This window comes from Lepisosteus platostomus, chromosome 10 (assembly GCF_059453375.1).
Source record: "Lepisosteus platostomus isolate fLepPlt1 chromosome 10, fLepPlt1.hap1, whole genome shotgun sequence".
NCBI classification, from domain to species: Eukaryota; Metazoa; Chordata; class Actinopteri; order Semionotiformes; family Lepisosteidae; genus Lepisosteus; species Lepisosteus platostomus.
The window spans coordinates 50,430,932-50,448,175 of NC_142620.1; the positions used below are offsets into that span (position 1 = coordinate 50,430,932).

Sequence of the window (17,244 nt, forward strand, 5' to 3'; positions counted from 1 at the left end):
TGAGAAGCCTTGTATTTAATAATTTAATTTTTAGTTAATGAGTAATTAATGAATAATACATTAATAAGTAATATAACAATAGTAATGTAACTAAGGAAAAGACAAAAACTGCAAATATAAAATGGATAATACAGAGCTTGAAGAGGCAAATAATGAGAGGTGTTTAGACATCGATTTTATATATCATTTTATATATATATATATCATTATATATGTCAAGGGACTTTAACATCCATTGTTAAAACTCTCAAAGGCACTGAGGAAGTATGGACGTCTTCAGAATCAACAGTGTAACATGAACAGAAAGAAGCAAGAGGAAATGGGAGTTGCATTTAAAACCGAGAATGGGATGCCTCTCTTTACACGAAGGGTTGGGGGAGTCTGGAACATGCGGACCACCCATATTACTCTGGTTTCTTTCAATTACGTATAAGATCTTTGGTTCAAGTAGCTACTGAAAAAAGCAAAGCATGGCCTCCCCTAGTTTGTAACTGGTTTGATATTCTTCTCAAGTTTTTATTTTTGCACGTTTTAATTCAAATTATGATAATACTTATAAAATGAGCAATAGTGAGCGAAAGAAACAGAAAAAACACCAGAAACCATACAGAAGATGCCTATTCCTGAAGGGAAATACGGTAAAAGGTCCTGTATTCTACGTTTTACGGTACTGCCATAGTACAATAGCGCGTTTGTAATTTTTCCCCCTTATCAAGTTTCAAGTTCTCAGGTGCTAAAGCAATGGTGATTTTAAGAACCCGCTGGTACTCCGCGGTGCAATGGAGACTTTTCTGTTACAAGGTAAGACAGTTAATTGTTTATCTGGGCTTCGTACGGAATAAGAGATCACTTCTCAGCACTAGAAGCAACGTCACCGAGCTCTCGTACGTTTAAGGAGTCTGTAACTTCAGTCATGGCCGCGGTTTTCCTTGCCAGAGAGTTACGTAAAGAAGGAAATCAAGCCCCATTAATAGCACTATCCGGATGGGGAAGATATTGAAGACACTGAATTTCTGTCCCGAGTTCACGTCCGGTGGGGAAAGGCGCAGGCTTTTGCTGGCAGTGACATCTTTATTATGCTTGTAAGCCACGAGCAGTTAAGCTGAAATAAAATATTCGGGTCGTTTTTATATTTAAAGAATTCATTTTTCCCCCTACATGTCATTTTCATACCAGCGAAATTTGAGTGGGGCGGCACAGCGGCGTGGCGGTGAATCCTGATGTCTAAACGTTAATGACCGGAGCGCTTTCTGTGTGGAGTTTACATGTTCTCCCCGAGTCTGTGGGGTTTTTTTTGCCAAATGTTCTGGATTACCCTTGCCTTCTTAAGACACACCAGATAGGTTAAAAAAAATGGTGAATTTATTGTGCTTTAGAGTTTGTTCCCGTGCGTTTTCCAGTTCGGAGGCACTGCAAACAGCTGATTTGTTTCCTTTAGTCATTCGACCCAGGGAGACGAATCGAGCATCGAGCTCAGTGATTGTCAGATCGTAACATAGACATTGATGTGTTTAGATTGGAGGGTTGTTTCACACATGTTTTTGCTGGTTATTTCAGAGCCCTGTTTCGATTCGACTTTATATATTGCTGGAGTTATACCAGACTATTGTTATTACTGAAACTACTGGTTCAAGTAGGAATACCTAATCGTATTCCCTAAAAGATCAACCTGCCCTTTACTGGCGTGCCCGCTGGAATAGAATCAGTTTGACCTTTCCCAGGAAGCTGATTTCTGGATTTTGGCTTCATATTTTCTGACAAATTAGATTTAATATAAGTTTTTTCTGGCATTGATCCAGCTAAAATCGTGCAGTTTTTAAAATGAGCTTAACGAAGTCTACATTAACGGGTTTACAAGTTAATTAAATATGAATGAGTGAATACTTGTTAGTAACTGTCCACACGCAGAGCAGCAAATCAGACCGTCCCGGCTTTGTCCTGATGTAAGATCTACGTCTCTGTCCCAGTTCCTGGCCAGCCGGGTCACAACTCCAGCCAGGTTCTGCAGCTCCATCCCATCGCCGATCCAGATCCACGGTCTGGACCATCTGGTGCTGACGGTGAGGAGCGTGCCAGACTCCCTGGCCTTCTACTCCAGGGTGCTGGGCATGGAGGTCGTCACCTTCCAGGTACCGTGATATGGAGCTGCCGCTGGAATGAGGAGATAGTGACTTTGAGTACAACTCGCAGATTGGATTGGTGTAGTACCTCCTACTGTCCACTAGGTGGGGGCAGCAGCACATACAGAGTGTGCCGCAGAACCTTGTTTTTCTTTCTTTTTTTTCTTTCCAATCCACCTAAAACAAATTCCGGCTTTTCCTGCTTGGAACTTTCTTAGATCCCCTGCCATTGCCTCGCAGCTGTTTACAGATTCGGTGCCTGTTAATGCCAGGCTTGAAGAATTCTGTAACTCCAGGCATAATAAGTTAGGGGTTTGATCCTGCTAACAAGCTGTAATTGTAGAGAGCTTTACTGTAAAATCAAATTTAACACTCCAGTGAACACTAAACACTCAATCTTCAGTCTGAGCACATCAATTCCAGTCAGCGTCCGCTCAAATGATAAAAGCAGTTTAAAAGGCCTTTCAGGCTGATGTGAATGTTTTCTGCGAATGTGGGCACATTATTAAGCTTTAACCCCTTGCCAGCAGTCATATCACAACTGGGACACTGGCAGCCCACTGAAGCTAAGCAGGTGTGAGCCTGGTCAGTACCTGGATGGGAGACTCCCGTGAAAGCTAAGGTCACTGCTGGAAGAGGTGTAAGTGGGGCCAGCAGGAGGCGCTCACCCTGCAGTCTTTGGGTCCTGATGCCCCAGTATAGTGACGGGGACACTATACTGGAAAAAGGCGCCATCCTTCAGATGAGATGTAAAACCGAGGTCCTGACTCTCTGTGGTTGTTGAAAATCCCATGGCGTTTCTCAAAAAGAGTAGGGGTGTAACCTTGGTGTCCTGGCCAAATTTCCCCCTGGCCTTTACCGATCATGGCCTCCTAATAATCCCCATCTCTGAACTGGCTTCATCACTGTTCTCCTCCCCACTGAGAGTTGGTGTCTGGGGAGTGTACTGGTGCACTCTAGCTGCTGGCGCATCATCCAAGGGTGGTGGTGGAGGGGTGTCCCCAATACCTGTAAAGCACTTTCAGTGGGGTGCCCAGAAAAGCGCTCTATAAGTGTCAGGTTCTTGTTGTTAACTGCAAATGCACAGTCCTGCAATCCAGAAGAGAAAAAGACACAAATGCAGACCGTAGCGCTGCCCCCTGTGTACCTCTGAGCTGATCGCCCTTTCCCTCTCTCCGGACCTCCCCCAGGGCAATCGGAAGGCTCTGCGCTTCGGGAGCCACAAGCTGAACCTCCACCAGGCAGGGCAGGAGGTTGAGCCCAAAGCCCTGCGCCCCACGCCGGGCTCCGTCGACCTGTGCCTGGTCACTCACACCCCGCTGCCCACAGTCACGCGGCACCTCCAGGTGAGGGCAGCACTGGGCCGATTCCTTCATTGTCTCTTCCTTTTAGACCTTTTTAGGGTGAAACCTAATGCACGGGCCCCTGAGTTTTCAACACACATATGTCCAGCTGTGTGAGCTGCGGTGAAAGTCCTTGGTGCTCTGATCCTGCATGCTGTTTTTAATTCCTTCTGGTCTTTTAAAGCTGGTGAGGAGGGATTTTACTTCCAGGATACTACCCCAGTTCTTCATCTCCTGGGGCATAGGGGAATACTAGATCAGCAACGGACAGTGTTCCGGTTGTGAAGCTGCTGTGCTCACCGTGGGTCTGTGTCTCCAGGGCTGCGGGGTGACAGTGGAGCAGGGTCCTGTGATGAGGACAGGCGCCGTGGGCCCCATCACCTCCGTCTACTTCCGGGATCCCGATGGGAACCTGATAGAGGTCAGCAACTATGACAGGCGTGCTGGAGACGCAACAGGGAAACAGTGATCCCCCCTGGCTGTTTCATATCTCATTAAATACTTTGATATCTCATGACCCCTTGATTTTGTGTGTTGATTATTTTCGATTTTGCACGCTGAAATAGGCTACACAGGGTCCACACAGCCTCCTCGTACGGCCAAGCAGTGCAGCCATGGGATCTCGCTGTGTCCTTTGAAGGGTCACCCACTGCTGCAGTTGTGAAGCCCTAACGAGGAGAAGGGTCCTGGGGCTGGTGGGTGGGGGGGGCTCCATAACTCATGCTTGCTTCCCTTCCTTACAAGGGGGGAATCTCTACTCCCTCCTCAGAGGAAGAGCTGTGCAGTGTGAGCCGTGAGAAAGAAGTTTGCACACACTCCACTGCAGCGAGGCGCTCACCACTCTTGATTGTGGGATGACGATTGAGACGAGTAGAACGGTGGAAGGGACCAGAACGCCTCCGTCCGTCTCCCCTGCCCTGTTTGGGAATTTGCCAGCTGTTGTAGTTCTCTCCCTGACCTGTAGCAGGCGCTCAGTCCTCACGTAACGGGAGGAATGTACGAACACGGATTTGAAACCCAGTACGATAAGATCTGGAGACTGTGCCAGTTTTAGATTAGCTCCGCTTGTTGTTCTCAGAATAGCCCCTGTTTTGGGTGCTTGCGTGTGTGGCAACAAATAGGCCTTTCTGCAGCTTTCTGAACTGTACTACAGCCTTTCTGTATTCCGTGAGCAGTACTCAACGAGCCCCAGAGTTTCATAGGTTCATATTTAAGTGCTGTTGGCTAGATGTTATAGTAGTGTCCTCAGAAAAGTGCAAGGCTAGTGGAAATCAGGAAAATATGGAAAATTTTCTGCAACGATATTTTCTTTTACTTCACAGGTGTCTTTAGGTGAATTACATTTTTTTTATTCAGATGTTAAAAAATTGTTTCTCCGCATAACTTACCCACAGTATTGTGACCAGCAGTGTTCAGGAACTTATCAGGAATAGTGTGACTTACCGTACTAACTGCGTGTTGTTAATGACACCCACTGTTGACTGAACACACAGCCTTTAACAGGAAGAAAGAAATTAAAGCCTTTCAAGCCATTTTATTGTACATTCTTTTATTTGTTTTATCATTGATTCCTTATTCACAAACTGGCACACATATATGTTTCTAATTGATTTTTTGAATCTTTAATAAATGCTTTGTTTCTGCATAATTACATCAATAAATGATGCTTAATGGTGTGTAATGCTTTGTCAGCCTTTTCATCTTTTCTTTACTGATTCATGTTCTTAAAATGAATAAACCCTGGACTTTATTTCTCATAATTAAACAATGCTTAACAATTGCTATTTAACTTTGACTCAGTAACCAAATCTCAACTCAGTGTAGATCCTTCTCAGAAGCATCTTAGGTTGTACAAAGAATCAGTCACAGCAAAATACTTCATTGCAGTCTCACTTTTTAATTTGATTTCAGTTTAAATTAATTCAGTGCTGTGCTCCTTGAATGCCAGGCACATCATGACACAAATAGGCACAGACGACCGCACATTCCTCCTCTTCTTTTTAAAGCAAATTATATCAAACACGACCACACTTCTGTCTTGACTTTTCAGCCACCTTAAATGCCACATCCTGGCAATAAAAGAAGAAATGCTTGCTACTGGTTGACCAATATGCCTAGATGCTCCATTTGAAAGTTGGCAGTGCAACGTGTTGCCATTACCTATCTGTAATGCGGGGCCTTCATTGTCCTTCCAATGTAGGGAGAAGGCACTGCTATCAGTTACCAGAAACCCATCTGCAGCTGATCCTCTGAACCAGGTAGTATGGGTGGAGGACCTGCACACATACAAAACCTCTGCTTAGTGTGGGAAAGTGTGGAAGTAGGCTGAGGGCTGCCCAGCCCTAGTATGGTCCTTATCCTACCTGCCTTTCCATATCCGTTGAATCTGCACCTTTTCCTATTCTGCCGGCCGATCCTGTTTGGCCAGGAGCACTTCATCTAACTGCCAGATTAAACCTGCAGTTTGCCACCCCAGGAAGAGCCTTTACCTGATCTATCCTATCCCAGATATACAACATCTGCTGTGTTAAACTCTTTTTATAGAAAAAAATTGGCTTGCAGATATCTGAAGACGAGTGCACTAATAACCTCAATGCAAAACCTTATTTAGCTCTTTCTCTTGGTCTCTGGAGCGTACCTATCCCACCCTCTCTAGCAGCCCAGTCCAGTATTAACACTCAAGGTCCTGCAGTTCCGTTACACCTATCCATGTAGATCTAAAGAGGAATTCTTTGGATTTCATTCTTCAAGACTGCAAGTAAAAAGTCAAAATAGCTCTCCTCAGAAGCAGATAAATCCGTCAAAATTTGGAAAAAGCAGAACCGCGACAGCTAGTGTATCTCAGTCATGTTTGTTAGACAAGCAAGACTGGATGAAATTCTCTTCTTTCATCCAGATGAAAGTTAGGTTTTCCTCTGGGGGTCCCAGGTAGCAGAGCTAATAGCCAGCTGGCCTCCTACAAGATGGTCTGAATGGCTTCTCTCAACGGTCACCTCTCTTGTGATTCGAGTGCCTATTAATTTCAAGCAGTGTGCTCTGACTAACACATTGACCTGTGCTGGAAGTGGGCAGCAATCATTAACTATATCCGCTGGAGAAATCTGAGATTGTTTTTGTTACAATGCTGATGCCTAATCAGGATTATTTAGTTAGCAAAGTTTAATATTACATCCTTTGTCCTGTAAGTCAGCACTGAAGGAAAACCACGTCAACTTTGTTACTGGCACAACTGTTTGTTTCTTTCAGGGAGCACTGAATACCTTAATTTCCTCCTTCCTCCTGCATTGTAACAGAATTAAATAAAGCATAAAGCAGTTTTTTTAATTCAAGGAAGATAAATAAAGCATTGCACTTTACTTGGTAGCTTCCCTCTAGTCAGTTTAAGATTCCAATCACTGTGTTCTTTTGCAGTTTCCAGCAGCTGAAACTTGAGTTGCCTCAATCGCTTATGCAACAACAATTGTTTGACTGACAGGCAAGAGCTGATCAGTAAAAGGAAGGTAGAAAATTCCTCTGATTCACTGCTGTTCAAGTGTTGTTATATAACTCCTTACACAGGAAGTGCTTGGAAGGCTTGTTTTTCTTAATACATCATTCAAGAGGCCTTCCTGGTATTAGGATGTAGGTCTGTGACACCTGAGTTTTATGGGAACTGAATTTTACAGTAACGGCAATAGAAATGTCCAAGATTCTACTGGAAAGACTTCTAGGGGAAAGTAAATTGGTCCGTGACCCCGCGCTGACCCCTGCCATGTTGACAGAGCGAAAGAGGTTGGGTCAAGGGGGACATGAGGACAGTTCCGCAAGGGGAACACAGAACAGGTCCTTCCTCACGCAGAGGAGTGTGGTCAGCACTGAAGCAGAAAGGAGCTGGCCTGGCGCAACTGGAGGTTCTCCTGGCGTGAGAAGAGGATGTCTCACAACGTCATTTTCTTTTTATTTTGAATCCCGTCTAAGTTTTTTCCATCTGCTGGTGGGCCAGCCTAAATTTGCAGGACAGTGGCTCAGTGTTTCAGGGGAGCCCCACCTGTTTTTGTAGCGACCCGCCAGGACAGCAGCCTTCCTGTCAGTACTTTTGGGGGGGCACTAGGTGTAGGACCTGTCCTCCACACCCCCATCAGAGCAGCTGGGGCCTGCACTTACCCAGGGTATTGTAAAATACAAAAACACGCGTGCGACATTCCGCACAGAACTTTTTCTTTCACAAAACCACAGACTGAGGAGGTCACAATTTCCACATTTCCAGAATATATTTTTACCTCTCAGTGGCCCTGGTGTTTGGAAGGGACAATAAAGAACTCTCTTTATTCAAGTTTCATTTTTTTTTTTGGCCTCGTGCATTTCAGACTCTTGCATCAGAAGAGTCCGATTAAAATTCACAGGCCGAAGAATGGGAGTATTGCCAAAGCAATAACTGAAAGACATTTACAGACATTATAGTTATTAATAATAATTATTGCTCTCTGTTACATGATCAAGTACTGGTCTGCAATTGTTTCATTCATTGAAGCGCATCATTAAGAGGAGAGAAGTGACATAGATTGTCTTTTGTGTTTCTTATTTGTACAAAATATGTTTTAGGATGTTTTCAAAGGTGGCATCATTGTGGTGAGTGAGTGTTTGTGTGTCCATGTATGTGTATTCATGTGTGTGAATGTCCATGTGTGTGAGAATGTATGTATGTGCGCATGTGTGTGTATGTGAGTGGGGGTGTGTGTGTTTGTGTGTCGACGTGAGTGTCCATGTGTGTTTTCTCTTTATCTAACACACCACAAACAGGGCATGACCAGGTCAGTAGTTCGGCTGTGTTCTAATTAAAGTATTGAAGGTTTGAAACTATGAAGAGTTTATTTGGCTCCACTCACTTGGTGAGGACCCTGCTCTCCTCACGAGGAATGAGCTGCCTGGGTGAAGATGGCTGGGAGGGAGGCGAGGGAGAGAAGCTCAAAGGAGGTGAGACACCTGTGTAGGAGGGAGGAAGTGGGACAGTTGGGAGAAACATGGGCTCTTCCTGACCCCAGTGTGGAGAACCTGGTGTGGAAAAACACCATGAGCTTGATCTCAGAGCCCAGCCGGGCCGAAGAGACGGGCACGAAGCCAAGCGCCTCTTCCACCAGCATCCAGAGCGACCTGTTTGTTTCTCTTCCGTGCTTGTCGAAGTGGGAACCTTCTGCCAAGGAGCCTTTATTTTTACATCTGTTCCAGGTCGTAAATATGTTTTCTTCCCCTCCTGCTGGTCGCCAGAGCTCCTGTTTGTGTCCCTCTGGCCCGGCTGACCAAGGAGAGAGAAGAGGCCCACCCTCACTGCCCTGCCAGCCTGACCACAGCCCGGCCTTTGGCCAATCCTGAAGGCACCCGTTCCCCTGCTTCTGAACAAGGGGGATATTTTTTGACCCAGACAGCATAAAGTCAAATTGTGTTCTCCCTCTCTTTTAAACACAGCACTTTTTGCCATCTTTTCCAGGCATTCAGAAAGAGCCCATCAGGGGTCAGGCTCATCAGTCTGTACACTGTTTTTCTTGTTGATCCTTATTAAAGCACACAGTTGTTTTCTGGACAGGAAATCCTGACTACTAGCGAGTCAATGTGTATTTAAGTAGAAAAATACAGGCAGTTCTTTAAGGCTTTCCAGGCACGTGTACTACCCACTTCTCTTAACAGAGTGAAGTAAGGTGAGACAAGAATCATGCCTCCTAAATTTGGAGCTATAAGCAATACTCAATACTCTGCCAAAGTCATTAATCCTGCTTACAATATAGCTGTAACATTAAAGTCTGGGGTCAATGGAAAATCTCAATCTAACCCTAGCTCAAATTCATCTCTGCGGCCTTCTGAAAGTGTTGAATACAAATATTTTAGCAATAAACCAACTGAAAGAAAAGCCAATCATATGCCTTTCTAACCTGTGACATGAATTTTTCCAGTTTAACATTGTTTTTGTGTTAGGGAACAAGTAATAGGTTTATTCCATGCTGAAAAAAAGAAGAAAGAGAACACAACGTTTCGGCCGTGGAGCCTTCTTCAGGTGTGAGAGAGACAAGGCAGTAGGCAAAGGTAATGTAGTGGGAGAACAAAGACTGGGTGGGAGGGGGGGTGAGAGGCGAAAGTAGGGGACAGAAAAAGAGGCCAATCAAGAGGTGTGACGTCAGAATGGGTGCAGAGAGGTGTGAAATGAAACTTCCAATGAATGGAGAAAATTTAAAAGAACAGTAGTCTGTCGTTAAGAGAAGGGAGAATGTGTGATCCTAGCTGCAGAATAATTTTAGTTTCGGTGGTCTTTCTGATGTATGAGTTCGGAAAACCGTCTTTGAGAACACAAATGGAGAGATTAGAGTGGTCGTGGCCGTCAGAGGTGAAATGAGGAACAATGGGCTTGGAGAGATCTTTAATCTTCACAGCCCTGACGTGCTCTCTGAAGCGGTCTACGAGTCTCCTTCCTGTTTCTCCAATGTAGATGGCTGGGCATTTACTGCAAGAGATACAGTGTATGCAACTAAAACTACAGATGAACAAGTCATAGGTTTATTCCATGCTGAAAAGAGAAGAAAGCAAACACGTTTTGGCTGTGGAGCCTTCTTCAGGTGACGCAGCTACCCACCTGAACTAAAACTACAGAGTGGTTTATATAGCATCTGATGTGCTGATGTTTAAGGGTTACTAGTCTGATTAAAGCTGGACTCAATCATTGAGGTTGTGATATAAAGAGGTAAGAAAGTTTGAGAAGCAGATTGTGTAAAGAGTGCATTACTCTTTAGGCCTAATAGCATATCAACAGCAAACATCTAAAAATTTTAAGACCAAGTTATCGCTCACCGTGGTAAGCCATTGCATTGGTGCTGAACACCACAAGAGGAGGTGTTTGCACAACTACTTAAATGCAGGGCTCAAAACTATGTGTAGCTTAATGTAATGTTGTAATGTAATGTTTCTTTATTAGCCCTATACAATTTATTGCATTAGGAATTCGTCTTTTCGCATACCCCAGCTTTTCTCCATAAGACATAGATACACAGACAGGGAGAAAAGCTTGGAGTCAGAACGCAGGGTCTGCCATTGTACGGTGCCCCTGGAGCAGTTGGGGTTAAGGGCCTTGCTCAGGGGCCCAACGGAGTAGGATTCCTCTGCCAACCGCGGGATTTGAACCGGCAACCTTCCAGCCACAGGCACAGATCCTTAGCCACAGAGCCACCGCTCCGCCCTGAGTACACAGTAGGGTACAAGTTGCTGCTAGTAACTAATCCAAAATCCTTGTTCATTCACCTGAGCATGACTGGGCACCTTGCTTCAAACACCCACACACCTTTGTGTAAAGTAGCCTCCTCTGGCTTTCTGTTTTAAAATGCATTTTCTTTCAGTTCCAGGCTGTGTCCTTAGCAGAGGACTTTGACAATATTTTTGAGTATTGTGAACACTTCAACTGAATGGTGCACTTTGTTTTTAACAGCTACAGTCCTCTAACTGCAGGCACTATATGCAAGTATGCAAAGATCTCAACGTGTCAGAGCGAAAACACACAGGCAGCAGAGCTTATTTCATCTCATTTATTTGTCAGAACAAAAATTCTTATTGCCCATTTTTACATCACATAAAGGTCATAATCAAAAGCTAAAAAATACATCATTATTAATTCATTTACATAAAAAGTAGCAATAAATTAACATCAAACCCTGATTTTTTTTCTCCAGCATTTACAGAATTGGTCTTCCGCAGCCAGCAGCTGACAAGTCCAGCGGGCTAGTTTGGATCAGAACGGCACCGGGCATGGCGAGACCTTGTCATCACCGCAGGACAGGTGGGCCGCGGGACAGAAGCCCCTCGCTCACCTTCGGCATGTATCATTCATTCACACGCATCTCCCGGCACGCGGACATTCAAACAAAGCCCTCAACAGAAAGTACAGTAATCGGTTTTAAAAAATGACTATTTAACAAAGAGATTCAGCTCCCAGACAAGAATGCAAGAGCAGCTCGCTCTTCCGAGAATCTCCGATGCGTGAGTGCCCCAGATCCGTGCACGCGTCCCGAAGCAAAGCGCGGAAGAGGATGGATAGACAGTAAATCTGGGAAGAGAGCTTAAAACCAACATGCTGGCGGGGGTCCGGGGGCCGCGGCTCAGTGCAGCTGCTCCAGCAGGGGGCGGCAGTCCCCCAGCCTGTCCAGCCCCTCCACCGTCTCGATCAGCGCCTCCACCTTCTCCCCGGGCAGCACGGCGCCGGCGTTGTGCCGGAACTTCCCTTGCAGGGCCTCGGCGCTCAGCGGGTTGCGCCAGTGCCCGTAGAAGGTGTCGCAGCGGCCCCCCAGCTCCTCCCCGCCGGCCAGCGTGACTCGCACCTCCCCGTACATGCGGTCGAAGTTGGCGGGGTTGTCCTCCGGGTGCTCCACTCGCACCCGGGCCAGCAGGGCCTGCAGCTCGGGCCGGCGGCGGGCGGCGGGGAGGAAGGAGCGCACCGTCACCTCCCCGTCCAGCAGGGCCGTGCAGGCGCTGAACTGGAAGGAGTGGCGGGCCTGGTGCTCGGACTCCGGGAAGGGCCGGTTGATGTACTTGGAGCGGGGCACGCGGAGCAGGATGTCCCGGATCAGGCCCGGGGAGAAGGAGCCGCCGCGGGCGCCGGGCAGCTGCTCGTGCACCATGGCCGCTGCGTCCGCCACCCAGTGCATGCCCAGGTGGGCCGGGAACCGCTTGAAGGCCACGTCCTGCTCCTCCAGCAGGAAGCGGGGCTCGGCCTCCTCCGGCGAGGGCAGCGGCCGGGCCGCGTAGTCCTCGTAGAAGGCGCTGAAGCCCGCCACCCCTGGCACGGCGTCCAGCACCAGCGGGCTGGCCTCCAGCCCGCGAGAGGCCAGCAGCGCCGCCTCCAGGCCCAGCCGCGCCGCGTTGCCGATGTGCAGGGGCTTGGTCTCCGTGGCGGCGTTGGCCATGGGGGCGCCCGCCAGCGAGGCGGCGATGGCGAGGGCGTGGGCGCACTGGGTGCGCTCCAGGGCCAGGAGCCTGGCGCAGGCGGCAGCACTGCCCATGGTGCCCACCACGCTGGGGGGGTGGAACCTGCAGAAGGAGAGGAGAGAGGGGCATCAGAGAGGCCAGTATTCACCATGAGAAGGCTGCCAGTTGTTCTGCAGGAGGAAAAGCACAGCTGTAGTGTTAAAAACAAAATGAGTCCATACTGGCTCTTTACATTGGCATTGGGAAGGAATTCTGAGATACATTATAATGCGTCTTGATTTCTCCTTAATGAGAAATCACTTGCATGACGTGAAGCATCCGATGAATAATATCCTCATTGCATGCAAATATGGCTCATTGCATTTTTCATTTTAGCAAGTTTCTTGAAGGAATAATAGGACTTCAAGCTCTGGTTCTTCTCTCGTGGAAAGACACGTTTGAACATTGTTATGTGGGCGAGGTTAACACCACAGTCTGCATCAAATCGCCATGAAAGAAAAGAAACAACTCACTGGCTGGTGAGTGAGTAGATGTCCTTTTCATGCATTTATGAAGGAAGATGTGAAAATAGCCCTTTATTTATTTTTTTTTGACAGTAACAAACCAAAACACAGAATGTTCTTTAATGGGCCAGTTCACCCAATAAACCATCCTTCATTATCCAAGAAATAATTGTGCGTTATTTTTACCTGCGCTGGCTAAACATAATAGAAAGTGTTTCTGCTGATAGAGCCTTCACTTTCTGCTCTACAACACGATGAGATAACTATCCCCATTTCCTTCTAAATTAAATCCTGTTTCCATTCCCATGTTGGCACTAGACACCCATTAACCCAGCAGCTGCTGGGGCTAGGCCAGAGGGAAGACTTTGAGCCGAGACAGATCGGGCTCGAGAGAAGGTGGGCTGGAGTCTCACCTCTTGGGGATGTTGTGCGCCTCACTGGAGAACCTCATCAGCCTGCCCTGGACCTCGATGCCCACGTTGAACGCCAACAGGAAATCCAGCCCGCTGGGCTTGCTGTTGCTAGGCAACATGTCACTGACAGCCAGGAGGGCAGGAAGGACCGCCCCCGAGGGATGAGTGGCAGGGTGCCAGGTGTCATCGAAGTCCATGGAGTGGACCTGGAGTAGCAGGCGAGAGAAAGGCTGAGTAACGAGAAGAGGAGCATTCCTCTGTCCATCCGTCTCCCAGCTCATCACAGAAAGCGGGCACGCCACAGCACCACCTTACCGCCACGCCATTGACGAAGGCCGCCAGCGTTGGGGAGAGCCTGGTCTGGCTGCGGCCGTAGACGGAGCTGATGTCATCGGGGGCGTACATGTGCTGGAAAGACAGGAAGCAGTCGGTCACTAACTCCACCAGCAAACTTTCACGCCTTAGGGCCACATCCCCACTGGACACTGACCAGAGCCCCATTTTGCCAGTGGGATTTTAAATAAGGACTGAAGCAATGGCCTGTACTGTATGAAAGGTAATCAAAGCTTCAATCACGTTTACCGAAAGGCATGACCACGCTTGATTATGAGATCGGCGCCAAGGCGATCAGGACAGCTGAAGTGAAGGAGCGTGCCCTGATCAGCGGTCGTTCTGTGCCCCTCGTGCGGCCCGCTCACCTGGCAGTGCTGCAGCGCCAGCTCAAACACCTGGGTGGTGCTGCCCAGCAGCCCCACGCCCAGGCTATCCAGCACCATCCTCTTGCTGCGCCTCAGCACCGCCTGCGTCAGCTGCTCCGGCTGCACGGCCTGGATGAAGCCCCCGAAGCTGGCCGTCACCGTCTCCTCTGGGGCAGGCCTCTCCGCCACTGCAGGACACACAGAACACACGGCGCTGACACCCGGCTCGCCCTACAGCAGGGCTGGCCTGGTGCCACAGCTCTCACTGCGGCCGCTTGCAGAGAGTGGAGGCTGAGAACCTGAAGAGAGAAGAGACTGGCTTTTCCAGACCAGGTATCTAAAGAAGACCTACAGCCCTGCATTAAGGCTTTTAAGAGCAGCTGACCAGTCCTGAGGTGACATACTCTTTACCGGCCAGATGCAGTTAAGGACCTATATTCCAGGCAATACTATATATTTGATTTTTTTTTTCCCCCCTAAAGAAGCTTTCATTGCCTTCACTTATGCAGAACCCTGACCGTGCTCAAGGGTGCACCAGCACTCTCTTATGTGAGATTTGAACCTGCAACCTTCCAGTTACAAGTCCAGAAACCTGACCACTGCTCCACACTGCCTCGGCTGAAACTGGTCTTGAACCCGCAGGACCCATCACTAAGTATTAGATGGCGAGAGCACATCCGCACGGAACTTGCAACATGCAGAAACCCGCTGGGGCAGTGAAGCCTGTGCAGCGACAGAACATACAGCTCCTACCTAATTAATCCCTTAAAACTGGTAAAAGGGTAAAAACAGGAAAAGGGCAAAGCCTGGGAACATAGAATTGACTTGATCAGTTTTCACTGCTGGTCTAGTAAAAGAGACAGATTTTGGAGAAATTTACAGTCTCTTTACCTTCCAGGGCAGGTTTGTGAAGCTGTCGGATGGCACAAACACGTCTTGACGTTCTCTGCAAAAAAAAACCAACAAGATTTAACTTTTGATATGCCAGAGGAAAGTGACGGTTTGATCAAACCAACCACTAGGGGTCCTGCAGGTGTCTGGTAAAGCGAAGACTACCTGTGCATACTGTAAAGTAGGACAAAATATTTTTACAAGACCCTCCAGTGGTAAAATAAAGGCAAGAACTTTCAGAAGATACACACTGAAAAAGAAAAAATTACAGTTCATACCACTTTTTTTCTAGTTCAGTTTTAAAAGTTGTTTGACCTGCTCTGGTGCTGAAAGAAATCGTCTTGTTCAGTTTGCCGACAAGAAACTCAGGCACAGAAGAAACTCAGACAGAAGAGCCAGCATGATGAACACAACCGTTAATGCTGCAGTGACAAGTCTTTAAGCCATTTTAGACTTTCTAGTAAAACCTTGGTAAAGTAAAAAAAATAACACACCCTTACAGAGACATGCTAAAAGCAAAAACTGACAAAAATAATTTAACTGCAGTTTCGGGAGACATTCTGGCAAGACATACTCTGTACATTTTCACAAAACACTGAAGAAAAGGATTTAAAAAAAATCACAAAACACTTAAACAGACTCTTTCACAAAAGCAGTACATCACAGTAAACCTCCATTTCACCAGTGGTGATTAAAGTCTCAAGGAGCGGCAGTCCCTCCTGGGTGCTGTGCTTACCTGCAGTGTGGAGAGCATGGTGTCCGCTGTGCTGGCAGGATCTTCAGGAGTCTCTGTGAGCCTTGGTGTTGCTGTGAGGAGCAGCTGTTAATCAGGTGAGGCTCTGCTGACTGCTTATATACACACTGACCCTCGGCAGACAACAATACACCCCATTCTAAGGGGGTGGGTTGGGCTGGGGCTTCCAAAATACACCCCTTGCCCCCCCCCCCACCCAAACAGGTATTTCGTGCACGTATTCAGGGGGGGATTTCTCCGAATCTGAAAAGGAAGTATTATATAAGAAGGTGGGGGGCCTGTGATATCATTTCTGTTATCAATGCAGGGTGGAGGAAACAAGAAAAGCAGGGACTGTACAGACTCCTCCTGCTCCCCCTCCTCCATTTATAAAGAATATACTTACACCACACTCAGCCTGCTCGCAATTTTGGGAACGGAGCCTTCTGGACAGGTAAATACCATTCTTCTCCTATATCTCCATAGCCTCTGTAGTGTTTTAACTTCCAGTGTGGGCTATTTTATCAGAGGTCTCAGTCTAGAAGAACACAGCACGTTACAAGTTCTGAGAAAAGCCACTCTGAGTAACAGGTCATGCTTGGTAAAGTACTACATACTTTTTATGATCATAACTTTGAAAGCTAGAATTCTAACCTACAAAACAGGTCGAGCACAGCATTCCCACGCGACTAGCAGGGACCCGGGTGTCCACAGGTCACAGCAGGTGCTCTGGATCGATGCCACCAGCCGCTTAACTCCGTAGTTGCCAGCGTGCGCCGCATCCCCGGGAGCAAATAAAGGCTCGGACCTGCTACCTGCTGGAAAAGGGACATTGCAGGCGGCGTTGGGGACAGATGTGTTCCTTAAAGATAGTTCGGGCCCAGTCTCGCCTTTCGGAGAGAAGTCAGGCTTTCGCCTCGAAGGTGCGAGAAACAGGGAGCGCGAAGACCTGACTGATAAAACCGCTCTGATTGCGCTCTGAACCGCGGGAACATTACAGATACAGCAGTATGTAGTTTCATACAGGAGTACTGACGCTCACTGTCATAAGTATTTCCCCCAACCCGTCATCTGCAATAACTAAATGCGATGTGTTGTGCTACTGTATACTACTGTATCCGCTGAGGTTAATGGATGCGTATTTACAGAGACAGTGTCTTAAATTACTTTCTTCCCAAGATCGCCGAGTTTTCGATCATTTTGGAAGCCGTGCAATTGTCGTAGATAACTTCTGTATAGTCCACCAAGCAGTACGTCTTAGGTTTAATGGTAAATAATTAGTGGTTATTAGGAACCGAGTGACCGCTGGATACATTTTAAGCTTTGTAATATTAATACTACACTCTACACTCTTAATCGCCACGAGTTACCAGCTACGGTGTCTTATTCCAGTATCCGGCTGTTTCTGAGCTCAAGTTTAAATAGTAATAGCGTGGGTCTGTGTCCGAGCATTTTCAGCCGTTGACTCAGTCCAAGGGCAATCCGTAGAGCCCGGTCCTTTGCAGTTTTGGAGACCGATGGTAATCTTACACGCGTTGTATTTTACACATCTGATCAAATCCAGGCCGTGCGTCACGTTCACTCGTGAAGTCTGGCGGACATTGTC

The 17,244-nt window shown here is 47.3% G+C and overlaps 2 protein-coding genes across 2 annotated transcripts; one reads left to right on the forward strand and one right to left on the reverse strand.

Annotated features, from left to right (window-relative positions):
• The first annotated feature begins 644 nt into the window (after positions 1–644).
• Positions 645–3,980, forward strand: glod5 (glyoxalase domain containing 5). The gene is made up of 4 exons (XM_088596967.1): positions 645–801; positions 1,968–2,129; positions 3,311–3,466; positions 3,783–3,980. The coding sequence occupies exons 1-4, from the start codon at positions 742–744 to the stop codon at positions 3,930–3,932; spliced, it is 528 nt and encodes a 175-aa protein (XP_088453093.1). The 5' UTR covers positions 645–741; the 3' UTR covers positions 3,933–3,980.
• A 7,390-nt stretch (positions 3,981–11,370) lies between these two features.
• On the reverse strand, positions 11,371–17,176 carry LOC148653886 (cis-aconitate decarboxylase-like). The gene is made up of 7 exons (XM_088596968.1): positions 17,009–17,176; positions 15,642–15,712; positions 14,906–14,960; positions 14,015–14,202; positions 13,632–13,724; positions 13,317–13,522; positions 11,371–12,502 (listed from the first exon to the last, which is right to left on the reverse strand). The coding sequence occupies exons 2-7, from the start codon at positions 15,657–15,659 to the stop codon at positions 11,575–11,577; spliced, it is 1,488 nt and encodes a 495-aa protein (XP_088453094.1). The 5' UTR covers positions 15,660–15,712; positions 17,009–17,176; the 3' UTR covers positions 11,371–11,574.
• Positions 17,177–17,244: the final 68 nt, after the last annotated feature.